We start from the raw sequence: 13,591 nt of genomic DNA, 5'->3' as shown, positions 1-13,591 counted from the left end.
GTAGCTCCGTACCTCACTGCTGGGACTGTCCCCCTTCACTGATGGCTCCATCAAGTTCCCCGACCTGTTGCAGCAGGTGGGTGGCATTTGCCAGGCCCTAAAGTTGAAGTAATGCATACAGTGTCAGACTTCACTGTCTTCTCTTTCTGTGTCGTGTACTATGTTTTCCCATTGTTTTGTTTTTTAGAGAAAGAGGAATTGTTCCAGAGTGTACTGACACAGGTTGCCGAACAATTCTCAAGGTAAAAACTTTACATCGTTGTTATGAATGCAAAGTTCTATTTCTTTTATTGACCCCGGCTGAGGCTTTCAAAGGGGGCTAAAGAAGTGAGGCACCCAACTTCCACTGGAATTCAAAGGGAGTTGGGCACCTCATGACCTTAGAACTCTTGACAATTCCAGCCTTACTGCCAGACTCAGCCCATACAACTCCCATTGACTGCAACGAGGAGATGCACAAGGCTTAGGCCAAGATGGAATTTGGACGGTATTTCCAGAAGAAAGGAAAGGTTAATTGATTTAATTGTGCTTCCATCATCTTATTGGCGGCAAAAAAAAGTGCTGCTTTGTTTAGTTTTGTAGGCTCAGCATCAGTTTATCAATTTTCATGTGCACATTTTTCTTCCCTCAGATAATAATTCTGAATGTTTTTCGAATGCTTGTTTTATCCTCACTGGCTTCAGTAAGAGGGATCAATTCTGCTACATCTCTGCAAGCCACCAATCTGATTGAAAGAAAAAAGAGCTTCAAAGTGTACAAATACCTGTATGCTGGTCTTGAAGCACTATCAATTTAGTTTTGCTTCCCTAAGGGGCATGATAACAAGTATCTGCTGGAAGATGGGGTGATGACTTCATTTTCTTAGAGCCATAACTATAGCATTCTCTTTTAATTTTCATGGACTCTCCATTGCCTTTGAATGTGCACATATCTTTCTTCAAGGTTGTACATTCAGCACAGACTTTGCTGTTCTTTACTTGCCGTTAAATGTCATTCCTTAGTCCACCCTTTGAAACTGGTGTGTGGTTTCTAGCAGAAAATCTTTTCTTTCTTGTGTACATATAGATATAAATGTATATTTCAGATCTGAATTTGTTTCCCAGGGTGTTTAAAATCAATGAACTGAAAACTGAAGTAGCAAATCACTTGGCAATGCTGGAGAAAAAAGTTGAACGTAAGTGCCCTTTATTTTTTAACACAATTAGGAATTACTATATATAAAATCGATATCTGTTTAATTATAATACAAGGGACTGGTAGCATTGCCTATTATTAAAGTCTCCTGACACTTCTCATTATATCACTCTGTTTTCAGTTACTTATGACTTTTACCAGACTTTAGACATTTGGGCTGAAATTTTCCATGCTGGGTCTTTGCCTGAGGCTGAATTGTTCTGGAAATTTTCAGCCAAAAAAGTTAAGTCATTTCCAAGAAGCTAGGGGAAAATATGGTGTTTCGTCCATGTTAAAAAAATTCTGGTGACCTTTTCATTGACAAGCTCTAGCGCCCCTATGCTTTGGAGAAGGGACTTGAAAGTTGGGAAGGGAGGTGGTCTTTATGTCAGGATGTGCCTTTTTCTGTCCCTATGAATATTTGCCCAAATTTGGACAAGTAATAAGCCTCTGAAAAATCACAGTTTACACATGCTCAGTAGAGACTGCTTCAATTTTAGCTGCTAAATTCCCCAAATATTCCATCTGTACTGAGCACACTCCAGTCCAGTGATTAGCAGGATTTTCTGCACAATTGTAGTTCTGAGCTGCCATGGGCCAGAGCAGGGCCAGACATTGAAATTGAGGGCAGACAGCCTGTCTCTCCACGCCCTTCTGCTGCTGATGACAAGGTAGCGTGTAGGAAGAAGCTGCCTAATTTGAATGCAGAGGGAACAAGAGCCTCACCTGCAGGGGAGGCAGAAGGAGCAGATGGTGACAAGGAGCCTGTGGGAAGACTGGGACTGGAGACTGGCAGGGGGAAGAGGGAAACGGAGACTGGAAGTTGAGGGCGGGGGGGACTGAAAGCTAGGGAGGGAAACAGGAGGGGACTGGGAGCCAATAGATTTAGGGGCTGCTGAGAATGGAAGAGAAGGTGGGGGGGACTGGGACTGGATGGACAAGGAGACTGGAACTGAGAACCAGGGTAAGGAGATGTGGGAGGAGGGGAGACAGATCTGACAAAGAGCTAGGGTATGGAGGAGAACTGGGAGGGGCCCTGGGATTGGGGGAGAGACTGGTACAGAGAGTCCAAAGAGTTGAGACTTGGAGTCACTAGGTAAGGAGACTGGGCCTGGGAGGAGAAGCTGAAGGAGTGGAGGCTGGGATGGGAATGAGGAACAAGGGATGGGGAAGAGAGGGCTGGGACAGGGACATGTTGGAGGGGATGGGGTAGAAGGGGTCATGTTTATGGGGGACAGACACTACAATACACTCCCATCCAGAGCCTGACATGGAACGAAGGATTCCTGAGTCTCACCTTTCCTCTGCTGTCAGCAAATATCTGTGAAACCCATTGTCAAAGTGTCCTGTCCCGTCCCCCTCTTCTGCTGGTCCACATGGAAGATGACCACATGACAACCTACTACTGTCGGTTACTCTATCAACTCAAGTGGCAGAGTTCTGTGAGGTGGATCTAAAGGTTCCAATCCTGCTAATGACCCATGCTGGTGACAATAAGTTGCCACATGATGGAATTTCTGTTTTTTCGGTTGGCTTTTTAAAAAACCTAGGAAATTATACACATACCATACTGTGTTAACAGAACAATATAAGGGTGCAAAGTCAAGCACTCAAAAGTTAGGAAATGCCAGAATTAAGGTGGCTTGTGCTACCTTAATTCAGCCCCCTTGTGTGTATGCATGCATTATGATACAGTCCTTAATTACATGATCACATTTAATTTTTTTTCTTCAGGACCTCTGCCTCATTTAGTACACAGGATAGAGCTGCTCTGGAGAGGAATCAGGGCTGTGTAGTAAAAGAAAATGTTGTCCGAGGGACTTCTGCTTTATTTGCTATAGAAGTTGGAAGGTGTGCAGTGAATGAGGCACGGGACTGCAGGAAGAGGAAGGATAGTTTCATGGTTACAGTAGTTGAATGCTGGCTTGGAGAATTAGATTCTGTCCCTGCCTCTGCCACAGAGATCCTATGAGATGCTGAGCAAGTCACTTAAACCACACTTTTCAAAGGTGGTCACCAATAGTATGTCCCTCCTTTTCTGGATTCCTGATTTGAGACCTTGGGATCTGGTTTACAGAAGTGCTGAGAATTCAGAGCTGCAACGGCAGTCAGTGGGAGGTGGAAGGTGAACATATAAAGTGGTATGGAATGCTAAGCACTCTGAAAAATGAGGTCCTAGGCATCTCAAATTGGGCACCGAAACTTAGTGGACCGTAATTAAAATTTTTACCCTAATCTTGCTGTGCTTCCATTCTCCATCTGTAAAATGGAGATAATAGGGATTGGGAAGATAAAGTAATGTTTGTGAAGCACTCAGATAACCTAGTGATTAGCGTGAAAACCAATGAGGAAATTAATAATTGTATATTCAGAGCAGGGTTTGAATAGTGTGCAGTAAATCAGGCCTGGGGCCACATATTGAACAATGAAAAGAAAACAAAATATCAAATAGCTGCTCATTAAATGAGCACTGCCCATCCTGTGCACTAAATGAGGAAGAGCGCCTGTGGAAAAACCAGTATGTGATCGTGTAATTGAAGACTGTATGATAACGCATGCACACAAGGGAGCAGAATTCATTCTGGAATTTCCGATCTTTTAATGCTTGACTGTTCAACCTTAATACTGTACTTTTAAAATACGTTGGGTGTGTGGATGTGATATATATATTTATAGTGCTGTTTTCACTTTTATGTGAAGTACAACTCCAAAGGATAAGTGCCTACACTCAATAAAGTGTAGTCCTGTAAAATATAGTCTCATGCCTTGAATTTTTTAGTACTTTTTAAAAACTTCTTCCATTTTATGTGGTTATGCTGGATATCTGTACAAATCAGAACCCTTGTTAGTCATTTACACTCCCTTCCCTTACAGTCAACTTCTTTCATTGATACATTTACCATATATTAAAGAGAATACCATTGAATACCTTCTTCTCACTGAATACTTTAAACTTCCCATTATTAGCATTAGATTTTTAAGGTATTTCCAATATATGTGAAAATATCTCACTTTCTTTTTCCCTTTCTGTACTCTCTCACTGGATGAAATCTGGATCTCACTGAAGTCAAAGGGAAAAGCCCCATTAATATCAATGCAGGTTTTCACCTACTATGGTTCCTATTCTAGCTGCAGCACACACACTGATTCTGAATATGTAACGTAAGTAAAATGTAAAATACTATATTGTCCACACCAATAAATATACTGCATATATAAAATAGACTACATCTATTTCGTGTGACTTCACATAGTTTAGGCAACAAAGGCTACCTGTGCTCTTTATTAAAGAGGCAGAGGCTTTAAATTACCTTGGCCGAAACTGGAAGTGTAAACACAGAACACCCACGCCTTTCGTCCCCTGTTTCCTGGTTGCAGATTAAAACACTGCAAGGCTCTATTATTGTTTCTATTCTTCCTTATTGTTTTAACAGTAAAATGATTGTTCTTAGTTACTCTGCAGCACGAAAGTAAAGTTCAAAGCAGCATTTTTCTATATACAATCTGATTTTTATTTTTTCAGCCTGTGTAGCGCATAAAATAGACCTATGGAAGAGAGGGCAATAGGACACATAAAGCACTGTCATACAGCACAGTTTCGACATGGTCAAGTTCTCATTTATATGCTCCATGGGCATAGGCACATTTAAGACAGAAATTGAGAGAACCTTCTGCCGCACCGCAGCTGCAGCAATGCCTCTTCACTCTAGGCTAGTACGAGCAGCTTGCCAGAATCCATGGACCAGAGCAGGTGAGGCCAACACTTCTGTGGGGCTCCCCGTCAAACGGGTATACAGAGCAGGCACCAGAGAGAGTGCTCTGTCGAACTATGCCAGCCAGCCAAATGCTTCCTTCTTCCACTGGCTCTCTCCCTGGTGGCTTACTAAACCCTAGCTGCAGACGCACCTGCTAAACCCCAGTTACAGATGCACTCTGCATGCACAGCCTTTCAGCACAGGCAGGCCAGCTGGAATGGGAGGAGATAAAGAAAGGTTGCTGTCCCATGGTTCAGGGTTCAATCCAGACCAGTGCAGGGTTATGTCACCACTGGCCCTGCCACACTGGGTTCCTTACGGTGCTTTGCTGCTGTAGCTTCTAGCCTGGAATGCTCAAAAGCAGCCTACAAGCATGCAGGTCACTCCCTGAAGTGTTTGTGTGCTAGACAGCCCTGGTTCAGCAGCTCTGACCCCAGCACCCTGTCTACAGCCCCACTCTAGCTTCCTCCAGCCTTGTTTCCACAAAACTGTGTGCTCTGCAATATCCATCCTTTCCTGGACAGTTCAGAGAAATGCTAAGGGTTCTGTGTTCTTCTAAAGACACAAAAGCACATCACAGCTTATTAATTTAACTAGGGTAAATGCACTCTTCCATTTAAACACAGCTTTGAGTTGGTTTATAGCTAAAAATAAATCAACTTTGTTAACAACAGGACATAGGTTGAGTGATGCCAAGTAAAAGGAATAAAGTTAGAAAGGGTTACAAGCAAATAAAAGTGAAAACTCATCTAGAAGTTCTAAAACTTAATCTAGCAACGTACAGGCTATGTTCAAGATGGTTTCTCTCACCAGACATTTTTCTCCCAGCCATGGCTGATTTTCCCTCAGTCAGGACCTTCCACAAAAGTACAAGATGCTGGCTTCCCTTGTCTTCCTAGGTAAAACATCTTTGCCTAAGCAGGTTTCTAACCTATATTCAGTTTCCAGAGACTTCAAACCCCGCCATCTTGGTTGAAGGACCCATCTTTCTCAGCTTGCAAGAGCTCTGGTTTCTTTTGTCTGTCTAGTGATGAGTGCCAAAGATGACTTCTGTCTTTGCTTATATCTTGCAAAGTTCAGTTATTTTGTTTCAAGAGGCAGGATGTCTTCATGCTGGTTCTTCCCTTCCCGTGGGCCTCCCATCCCTCTGTATGTATATGGGGCTTCAGTTGTTTTGATTCCACCTTGCTTAATTTACATAGGAGACAGGAAAATAGCTACCTTCTTTCCTGTCCGGAGGGGAGTACCTGTTTCTTCCTGTTTGGCCACAGATTTGTAAAGCATAATATCATAAAATATCCACATTTCCTCATATATTGTAAATATATACATTTCACAATATTAATCACCAGTGTCATTAGCTTTCAGAAAAGACCTTACTCTATAAACTTTTATAATAAAGTAATATTCTATATAATCAGTTGATTCAATTGCTTATCACTTGAGGTTCAGCCCTCCTGTCTTTATAGACAAGTAAACCTTTACAATGTGTTCTTTGAAAAGTAAAACCCGGACCCAGCTTCTCTCTCCTGGGGCATAGACACCATCCTATCTCCTCACCCATTTTTTGGCTCGATAGCCTTGTTTACCTAATATGTAACAACGGACTTTCACTGTCTGCTTGAAGACCTGTCTGGTCAGAGAATCAAATATGTATTCCTTTTTCGGAGGCAGACTGTGCTTATGCATTACTTACCAAACACCTGGTATTGACCAATGGGAAATCTTGGTGAGTGATCACAATAAGTGGCGCCATTGTCTCCATCAGGGTATCAAAGTCTATGACAGAAACTGGCTCCTACAGCTTGAAGAGAAAAGAGCCCATAGGAAGCAAGCAGCTCCCAACCAAGATACATACATTTTCAATAACTGCCAAAGATCATGCAAATCTCGGATTGGACTATTCAGACACATGAGACATTGCAAACCGTCTACAACGTAGGCTACAATTCCCACCATCTCTCGCAGACGAAAGGATGCCAACACACACCAAACACATGTCAAGAATATAATTCTAGCACATACTCATGAGTTTTTGTCCGCACCCTTTGCATACACCTTGACAGAATATTAACGATCAGTGAGTTATTAGTTTTCCAGTGACGTATTGCATGATACCTTTTAGATACAGATTATAACCATAGTGAGTTAGGGCACACTGAATTGGTTGGGTCAGCTGAAACTCATTACCTGATACCAGCAAGTCCCTTTCCCTCTGGCACTGGGATGCTTTTAGGGTCACAGTTGCAAACTGTCTTATTTCAGCTACATGGTGAAATAAATTATGTATCTGCAGTACATGGGGCTTGGTAGTTGGATTTGGGAAGCCAGCATTCACAGAGCTGACAAATTTTCCCCAAACAAGGCTCCTTCTTAAACTGGGTTTCACTACTGATAGAAATAACAACAGATGTGGCTATCCAGGGCTATTTCTGCCTGAATGGATCAGATCGCATCTCCAATAGCCAGTGCTGATGAAGAGGTGCTCCTTTTTTCCTGTCTACGAGTGCACACATCTGCTCAGAATTTGACTCAAGATCTTGCAACTGTGCCAAGTATGCAACATTTTGAAATAATTCCAGGTCTTCGTGTTTTAAATGTATAAGTGCAATGAGCTGGATCCTGAACTCCTTACTTAGGCAAACTCCCACTGAGTTCAATAAGAGTTATGATCCAGTGCAGAATTCAGGATTTGCCTTTTTAAACTACAGGGTCTTTTAAAAATGTATTTGTTGCTGCAAATTAATGTAAAGGGCCTTGATCTGTGTGCATAAACAAGGCAGTTTATCATATATAAGTAGTGTGAAGCAAATAACGCTTTTTTCAGCTGCTTCCTTTGCTCTTGACTTCTGCAATGGAGACCAGGTGCTGGCATACATGGGATGTGAAAAGTATAAATGGGTGCCAAGTGGACACCTACAGGGTGTAACTGACTGAAGTATGTAAGACCTTGTCTTCACAGGAAAATTTTCTCAGTATAATCCAATGTATTTATACTTGGGCAACCCTCACTGGGACATTCTTATTCTGGTATAAGAGTGACTTTTCCTTTTCTTACATTGCTTGGGAAGGGTTTACAGCTAAACCCCCTCCCGCCCAAAATAGCCATTTTTATGCTGAAATAAAAGTGGGGAGTAATATCTCTAAAACGATACCTGTAAAACTTCCCCATGTAGATAAACAGGTAGTCAAGACAGCAAAGCATCCTGCAGTAGAATAAATGGCCTTAAACGAGGGGTGTAACAAGGGTGCAACTGTGAATCCCAAAGGAGCATGACTCAGGTTGCACCTGAACAAAATACACAACCACATTGTGCTAGGAGGAAGAAAAATGACCCTTTTGTCAATGTCCCCCTCCCCGGCTCAAAGATCTATCACGTCACAGTAGTTATTAGATAGGTCAGCAACCATAGCTGAAATTCATTATCTGAAAAGGACACCTAAAGGAATGACATCTAAGGCCATGAGTGAGCTCAAACCACTTTATCTATCTATCTTTCATTGGTGCATCGTTGATGGCATTACATTTAATGACCACAAAGTATTTCACAAATGTAAAGTGAGGGCAGAATCTGGCCCTGCCTCTCAATTTAAACTGCTGTTACATGTGATTGTACAATGCTAACAACATTAATTTCATGACCACAAATTAATTTCATGACCGTTTCCGGCCTGCCCAAAAGCTATGTAAGGAAGGAGAAGAACACTTAATTTTTTTTTAATTTTAAAAACACCCTTTTAAAAAATAATTATATTAGTTTTCTTTTCCCGTGTTGGTGGTGAGCAGGTTTGAGGAAAGCTGAAGCGCAATTGTGACCGGAGTCCCAGGGGAGCCACCTGAGGTCACTCAATTAGGGTGAACTGCAAAGAATGGGGCAGACAAACCCCAAAGCTGGTGAATATTCCAATACTTACTTTACCGAGCCAACACAAAACAGCTTCTATAGTACCTCACTGGTTGCCCAGAAGCCGACAACACAGTTCCCTTATAGTAACCCAGCCTCAGGCCTCCACCCAGATACCGAAGTCAAATATGATGAGGATTACTGAAAATCTTATTCATCATATAAAAGACATGAGTACAATTCTTGAGATTCAGATTCATAGCAGAGATGGTGAGCTTTGTAGTTGCAAAGAGTTCTTTCAGAAGTAGTTCACAGGTTATAATCCAGTTTATATTCAGGGCTGTCCAGTCAGAACTGGGATCTCAGTCCTTATGGGTTAGGCTTCTCCTGCATGAAGCCTCAAGCAGATCTGAAATAAAACGGATTGGGACCCAAATATCTTCATATAGTTTCAGGACTTCTTTTAACAGCTCGGAATCCTTAGGCGAACAGTAGGCACTCATGTGGACTTTGAAGTGGACCCAGTTCCTAAGCATCCCCAGTAATTATCCACGCAGATTAACATAAGGCGATTTCCTGTTTTTCCACCATTCGCAGATGGGTTGCTATACATTGCAAAGAAGGATGAATACAGCGATATCGTATGTTTACAGTTCATTTAAATGTTAAGATGTCCTTTTGATCTCTGAATTAAAAGAATACACATAGACAGGGACTGTTTGATTACATTGTTGACGTCTACCAATATATATGTAAAAACACAAAACCACAAACATTATCTCCCCTTATGTTGTTAAGGGTTGAATTTGAGTAATTTATCCTGCCGGATGCTTAACTCTTTCTGGTCATGCATCATAGAGGTCATCATACCAGTGTATGAGACAGGAAGTGCAACTGACTACCAACAAAGCAGTAAAATTGAGCATACACCAAGTGCTGTCAAAAGCACACCAAACAAACACTGAATAAATAAACCTTTTTTCTCTCGTCCCTTTCAGCTCTAATCATCTTAAGGGTTACTCCTAAAAATATTAAGTACAAAATGTTCCGATGGAAATGTGCTTTCCAAGTCCCTTTCGTCAAACATGAATTATTTTCAGAACCCTCTCCTTTTCCTCTTCTCATATGTAATAATCTGGATTGAGCTTGTGTATCCCTTGTGTTTTTCCCCTTCCCATACCCAAAAGCAGTAACTGTAGATACTAGCAATTAGATGAAATCTGAGTTCTCCGCTATCTACAGAGTTATGTCCGTCCCAAGCAATTTTTCATCACTTGTATGTTATGCTATGGGTGGGTAGGATGATGACTATTTTAAGAGAGAGTGAATGAATACTGATCCAACAGTTAAAAGTTCCCTTGAGTTTCCTGCACATCAGCTTGTCTACGTAAGCAGTGAGTACAGTAAACAAATGAGCTGTGGCATGATCACACTGTGAATGATATGCGCTTAATAAATGGTTTGGTATTATGTCCTTGAGTATGTTGGTAGCCTGAGAGTGAGAAGGGAGGGAGATCCACGCATTGGACCTGCGTGAGGCTCTCAAGGCTGCAGGGAATGAAACGAGCTGCAACATAAATACAGACTCTCTGCCTTGGGGCACTTATAATACATAGAGATGAGAGTATAGTATTTCCTGTTCTGTATGCAACAATGACCCTGGATTGCACAACAATTTATCCGCAAGGAATCATGACATATTTTAGGTAATTAACTGAAATAAAATGATTTCTAAGCACCAAGACATTTTTTAAATGTCTATTTTTGGTTTCTCTGTATTCAGGCATGCCTCTCAAAGTCTCTTATTGCTCCTGGGGGGAACTTTTTAAATTAAAACCTTTTATCTTAATGAAGAATTTGAATTCTAGCAGGACACTTTTGCCAGACTGTACAGTCACAATCTTATCACATTACTGGAGCAGTTCTTTGCCAACTAATTCCTTTGATTAGTGTTCTAAGGAAGAGGGGGTGAAAAAGGTAACAGAGCAGTAGACTGTTGCTAACTGCTCTGAAAAGATTAGATGCTATAGCCATTTTGTGAATTAAAACACGAGGTAATTTCAAAAATTGGCAACAGAAAATTCCTAAGGATTTTAAAGCTACATGGTGTCAGTAACTCCTGCAGGTATGGGAACTGGTGCAGCATGTAAGAACCTGTTGACTCACTGGATAACCCCACTGTTACAACCCTTTTGAAATTCTGCACAATTAATGAAATAAGATCCTTCATGTTTCTCCATGGTAACACCCCTGTTGTTTTGCTTTGTTGACAGTGGAAGGACTGAAAGTAGTAGAGATCGAGAAATGCAAGAGTGACATTAAAAAGATGAGGGAGGAAATGGCAGCAAGAAGCACCAGGTAAGTTCTGCTTTAGTTGCCACTGGGGAAAAGAAAAATCCAGCTGGATTTCTGTATTCAAACTCTGGTGAAGTAATTCCATTGAATTTAGTCACTCTGGTTTTTTAAACACAGAAGCAAATCAGCAGCTCAGTGCTGTGCAGGGCATTGGCTTCATTTGCAAAGACTGTGGTTTCATTTAAGAATTTATGGAAATTCAGTCGTTAAAAAAGCTTGTTCCAGATGACTGAAAGAAAAATCTTCTTGCAGACAGAGATTAATGTCTTGTTTTTTCTGTGTTCAGCCATCCAGTCATAGGAATTTTGCACCAAGTTTTATGCAGAGAGAGAAACTTCTGTCAAAGAAAACATTTATTTTGTAAGAGTCTAGTGTTCTAATTAGCTCCACTAAGATTTAAAATGGAAGTTGGGAAAATATCACATAAATACATAACAGTTCTTCTAATTATGATCTCACACTTCTGCAGAATTGACTTCCAGTTTCAACTAGCAATGAGGGATTTCATTCTAAATTCAAGGAGTCACCCTACCGATCAGCTATTACCAAGTTTAGACTTGCTGTAATTAAAACAACAGCAGAGGGAATTGTATCTTGTTGTGATACACTGCATCAGCTGGAGTGTTGGACCTTTATGTCTCCAAAATACATCATTAAGATAAACATATCGGCAACTAAGAGATTATTAACACTGCTGGTACGGTTATTAAGGAGAAATACACCAGGCAATTCAGACTCTTGCTAAAAAGGGTGTCTCCTAAGCGAAGTTAACTGTGTGTGTTGTCTTGAAAGCCTTTCACTTTTGTTCTATATTTAGGGTCACACTTTTTGGTCCTTAAGCAGACAAATCTTTCACTGAAGTAGATGGGAGATTTGTTCAAATATAATAATTTGATTTTATAATTTTATGATTATCCAGATGAATGTGATGCAAGAGTTCAAAAAACACATTTGTATTAGATACCGTCTTAGAGCCAAATTCTGCTCTGTCATTCTGGAGTAAATCTGGAGTAACACATTAACCTCAATGGAACTGCTCCAGATTTACAGCAAGCAGCGTGACAGACACAAATTTGCCCTGCTGACTACATAGTCACTTGTTAAGGCATCTGAGGGAATTTCATTAGCATGGCTAGGAATGAATTTGGCAGCAAAATCAATAGGATCAATAGGAAAATTGAAAGGTGGATAAGGAATTGGTTAAAGGGGAGACTACAGCGTGTCCTACTGAAAGGTGAACTGTCAGGCTGGAGGGAGGTTACCAGTGGAGTTCCTCAAGGATCAGTTTTGGGACCAGTCTTATTTAATCTTTTTATTACTGACCTTGGCACAAAAAGTGGGAGTGTGCTAATAAAGTTTGCGGATGATACAAAGCTGGGAGGTATTGCCAATTTAGAGAAGGACAGGGATATCCTACAGGAGGATCTGGATGACCTTCTAAACTGGAGTAATAGTAATAGGATGAAATTTAATAGTGAGAAGTGTAAGGTCATGCATTTAGGGATTAATAACAATAATTTTAATTATAAGCTAGGGACGCATCAATTAGAAGTAACGGAGGAGGAAAAGGACCTTGGAGTATTGGCTGATCATATGATGACTATGAGCTGCCAATGTAATGTGACTGTGAAAAAAGCTAATGCGGTCTTGGGATGCATCAGGAGAGGTATTTCCAGTAGGGATAAGGAGGTTTTAGTACCGTTATACAAGGCACTGGTGAGACCTCATCTGGAATACTGTGTGCCTTTCTGGTGTCCCATGTTTAAGAAGGATGAATTCAAACTGGAACAGGTACAGAGAAGGGCTACTAGGATGATCCGAGGAATGGAAAACTTGTCTTATGAAAGGAGACTCAAGGAGCTTGGCTTGTTTAGCCTAACTAAAAGAAGGTTGAGGGGAGATATGATTGCTATCTATAAATATATCAGAGGGATGAATACTGGAGAGGGAGAGGAATTATTTAAGCTCAGTACCAATGTGGACACAAGAACAAAGGGATATAAACTGGCCACTAGGAAATTTAGACTAGAAATTAGACGAAGGTTTCTAACCATCAGAGGAGTGAAGTTTTGAAATAGCCTTCCAAGGGAAGCAGTGGGGGCAAAAGATCTATCTGGCTTTAAGATTAAACTCGATGAGTTTATGGAGGAGATGGTATGATGGGATAACATGGTTTTGGTAATTAAATATTCATGGTAAATAGGCCCAATGGCCTGTGATGGGATATTAGATGGGGTGGGATCCGAGTTACCCAGGAAAGAATTTTCTGTAGTATCTGGCTGATGAATCTTGCCTATATGCTCAGGGTTTAGGTGATCGCCATATTTGGGGTCGGGAAGGAATTTTCCTCCAGGGCAGATTGGAAGAGGCCCTAGAGGTTTTTCGCCTTCCTCTATAGCATGGGGCACGGGTCACTTGCTGGAGGATTCTCTGCTCCTTGAAGTCTTTAAACTATGATTTGAG

The 13,591-nt window shown here is 41.1% G+C and overlaps 1 protein-coding gene across 1 annotated transcript in view; it reads left to right on the top strand.

Annotated features, from left to right (window-relative positions):
- The window catches only part of PDE9A (phosphodiesterase 9A), a 79,602-nt gene that overhangs the window by 32,069 nt on the left and 33,942 nt on the right, over positions 1 to 13,591 (top strand). The window contains exons 5-7 of the mRNA XM_077818132.1: positions 188 to 242; positions 1,104 to 1,174; positions 11,047 to 11,131. Of these exons, the coding sequence (XP_077674258.1) occupies positions 188 to 242; positions 1,104 to 1,174; positions 11,047 to 11,131 (211 nt within the window). The remainder of the gene's footprint in view (positions 1 to 187; positions 243 to 1,103; positions 1,175 to 11,046; positions 11,132 to 13,591) is intronic.

This window comes from Eretmochelys imbricata, chromosome 1 (assembly GCF_965152235.1).
Source record: "Eretmochelys imbricata isolate rEreImb1 chromosome 1, rEreImb1.hap1, whole genome shotgun sequence".
Lineage (NCBI taxonomy): Eukaryota > Metazoa > Chordata > Testudines > Cheloniidae > Eretmochelys > Eretmochelys imbricata.
This window is presented reverse-complemented; position numbering and strand designations above follow the sequence as displayed.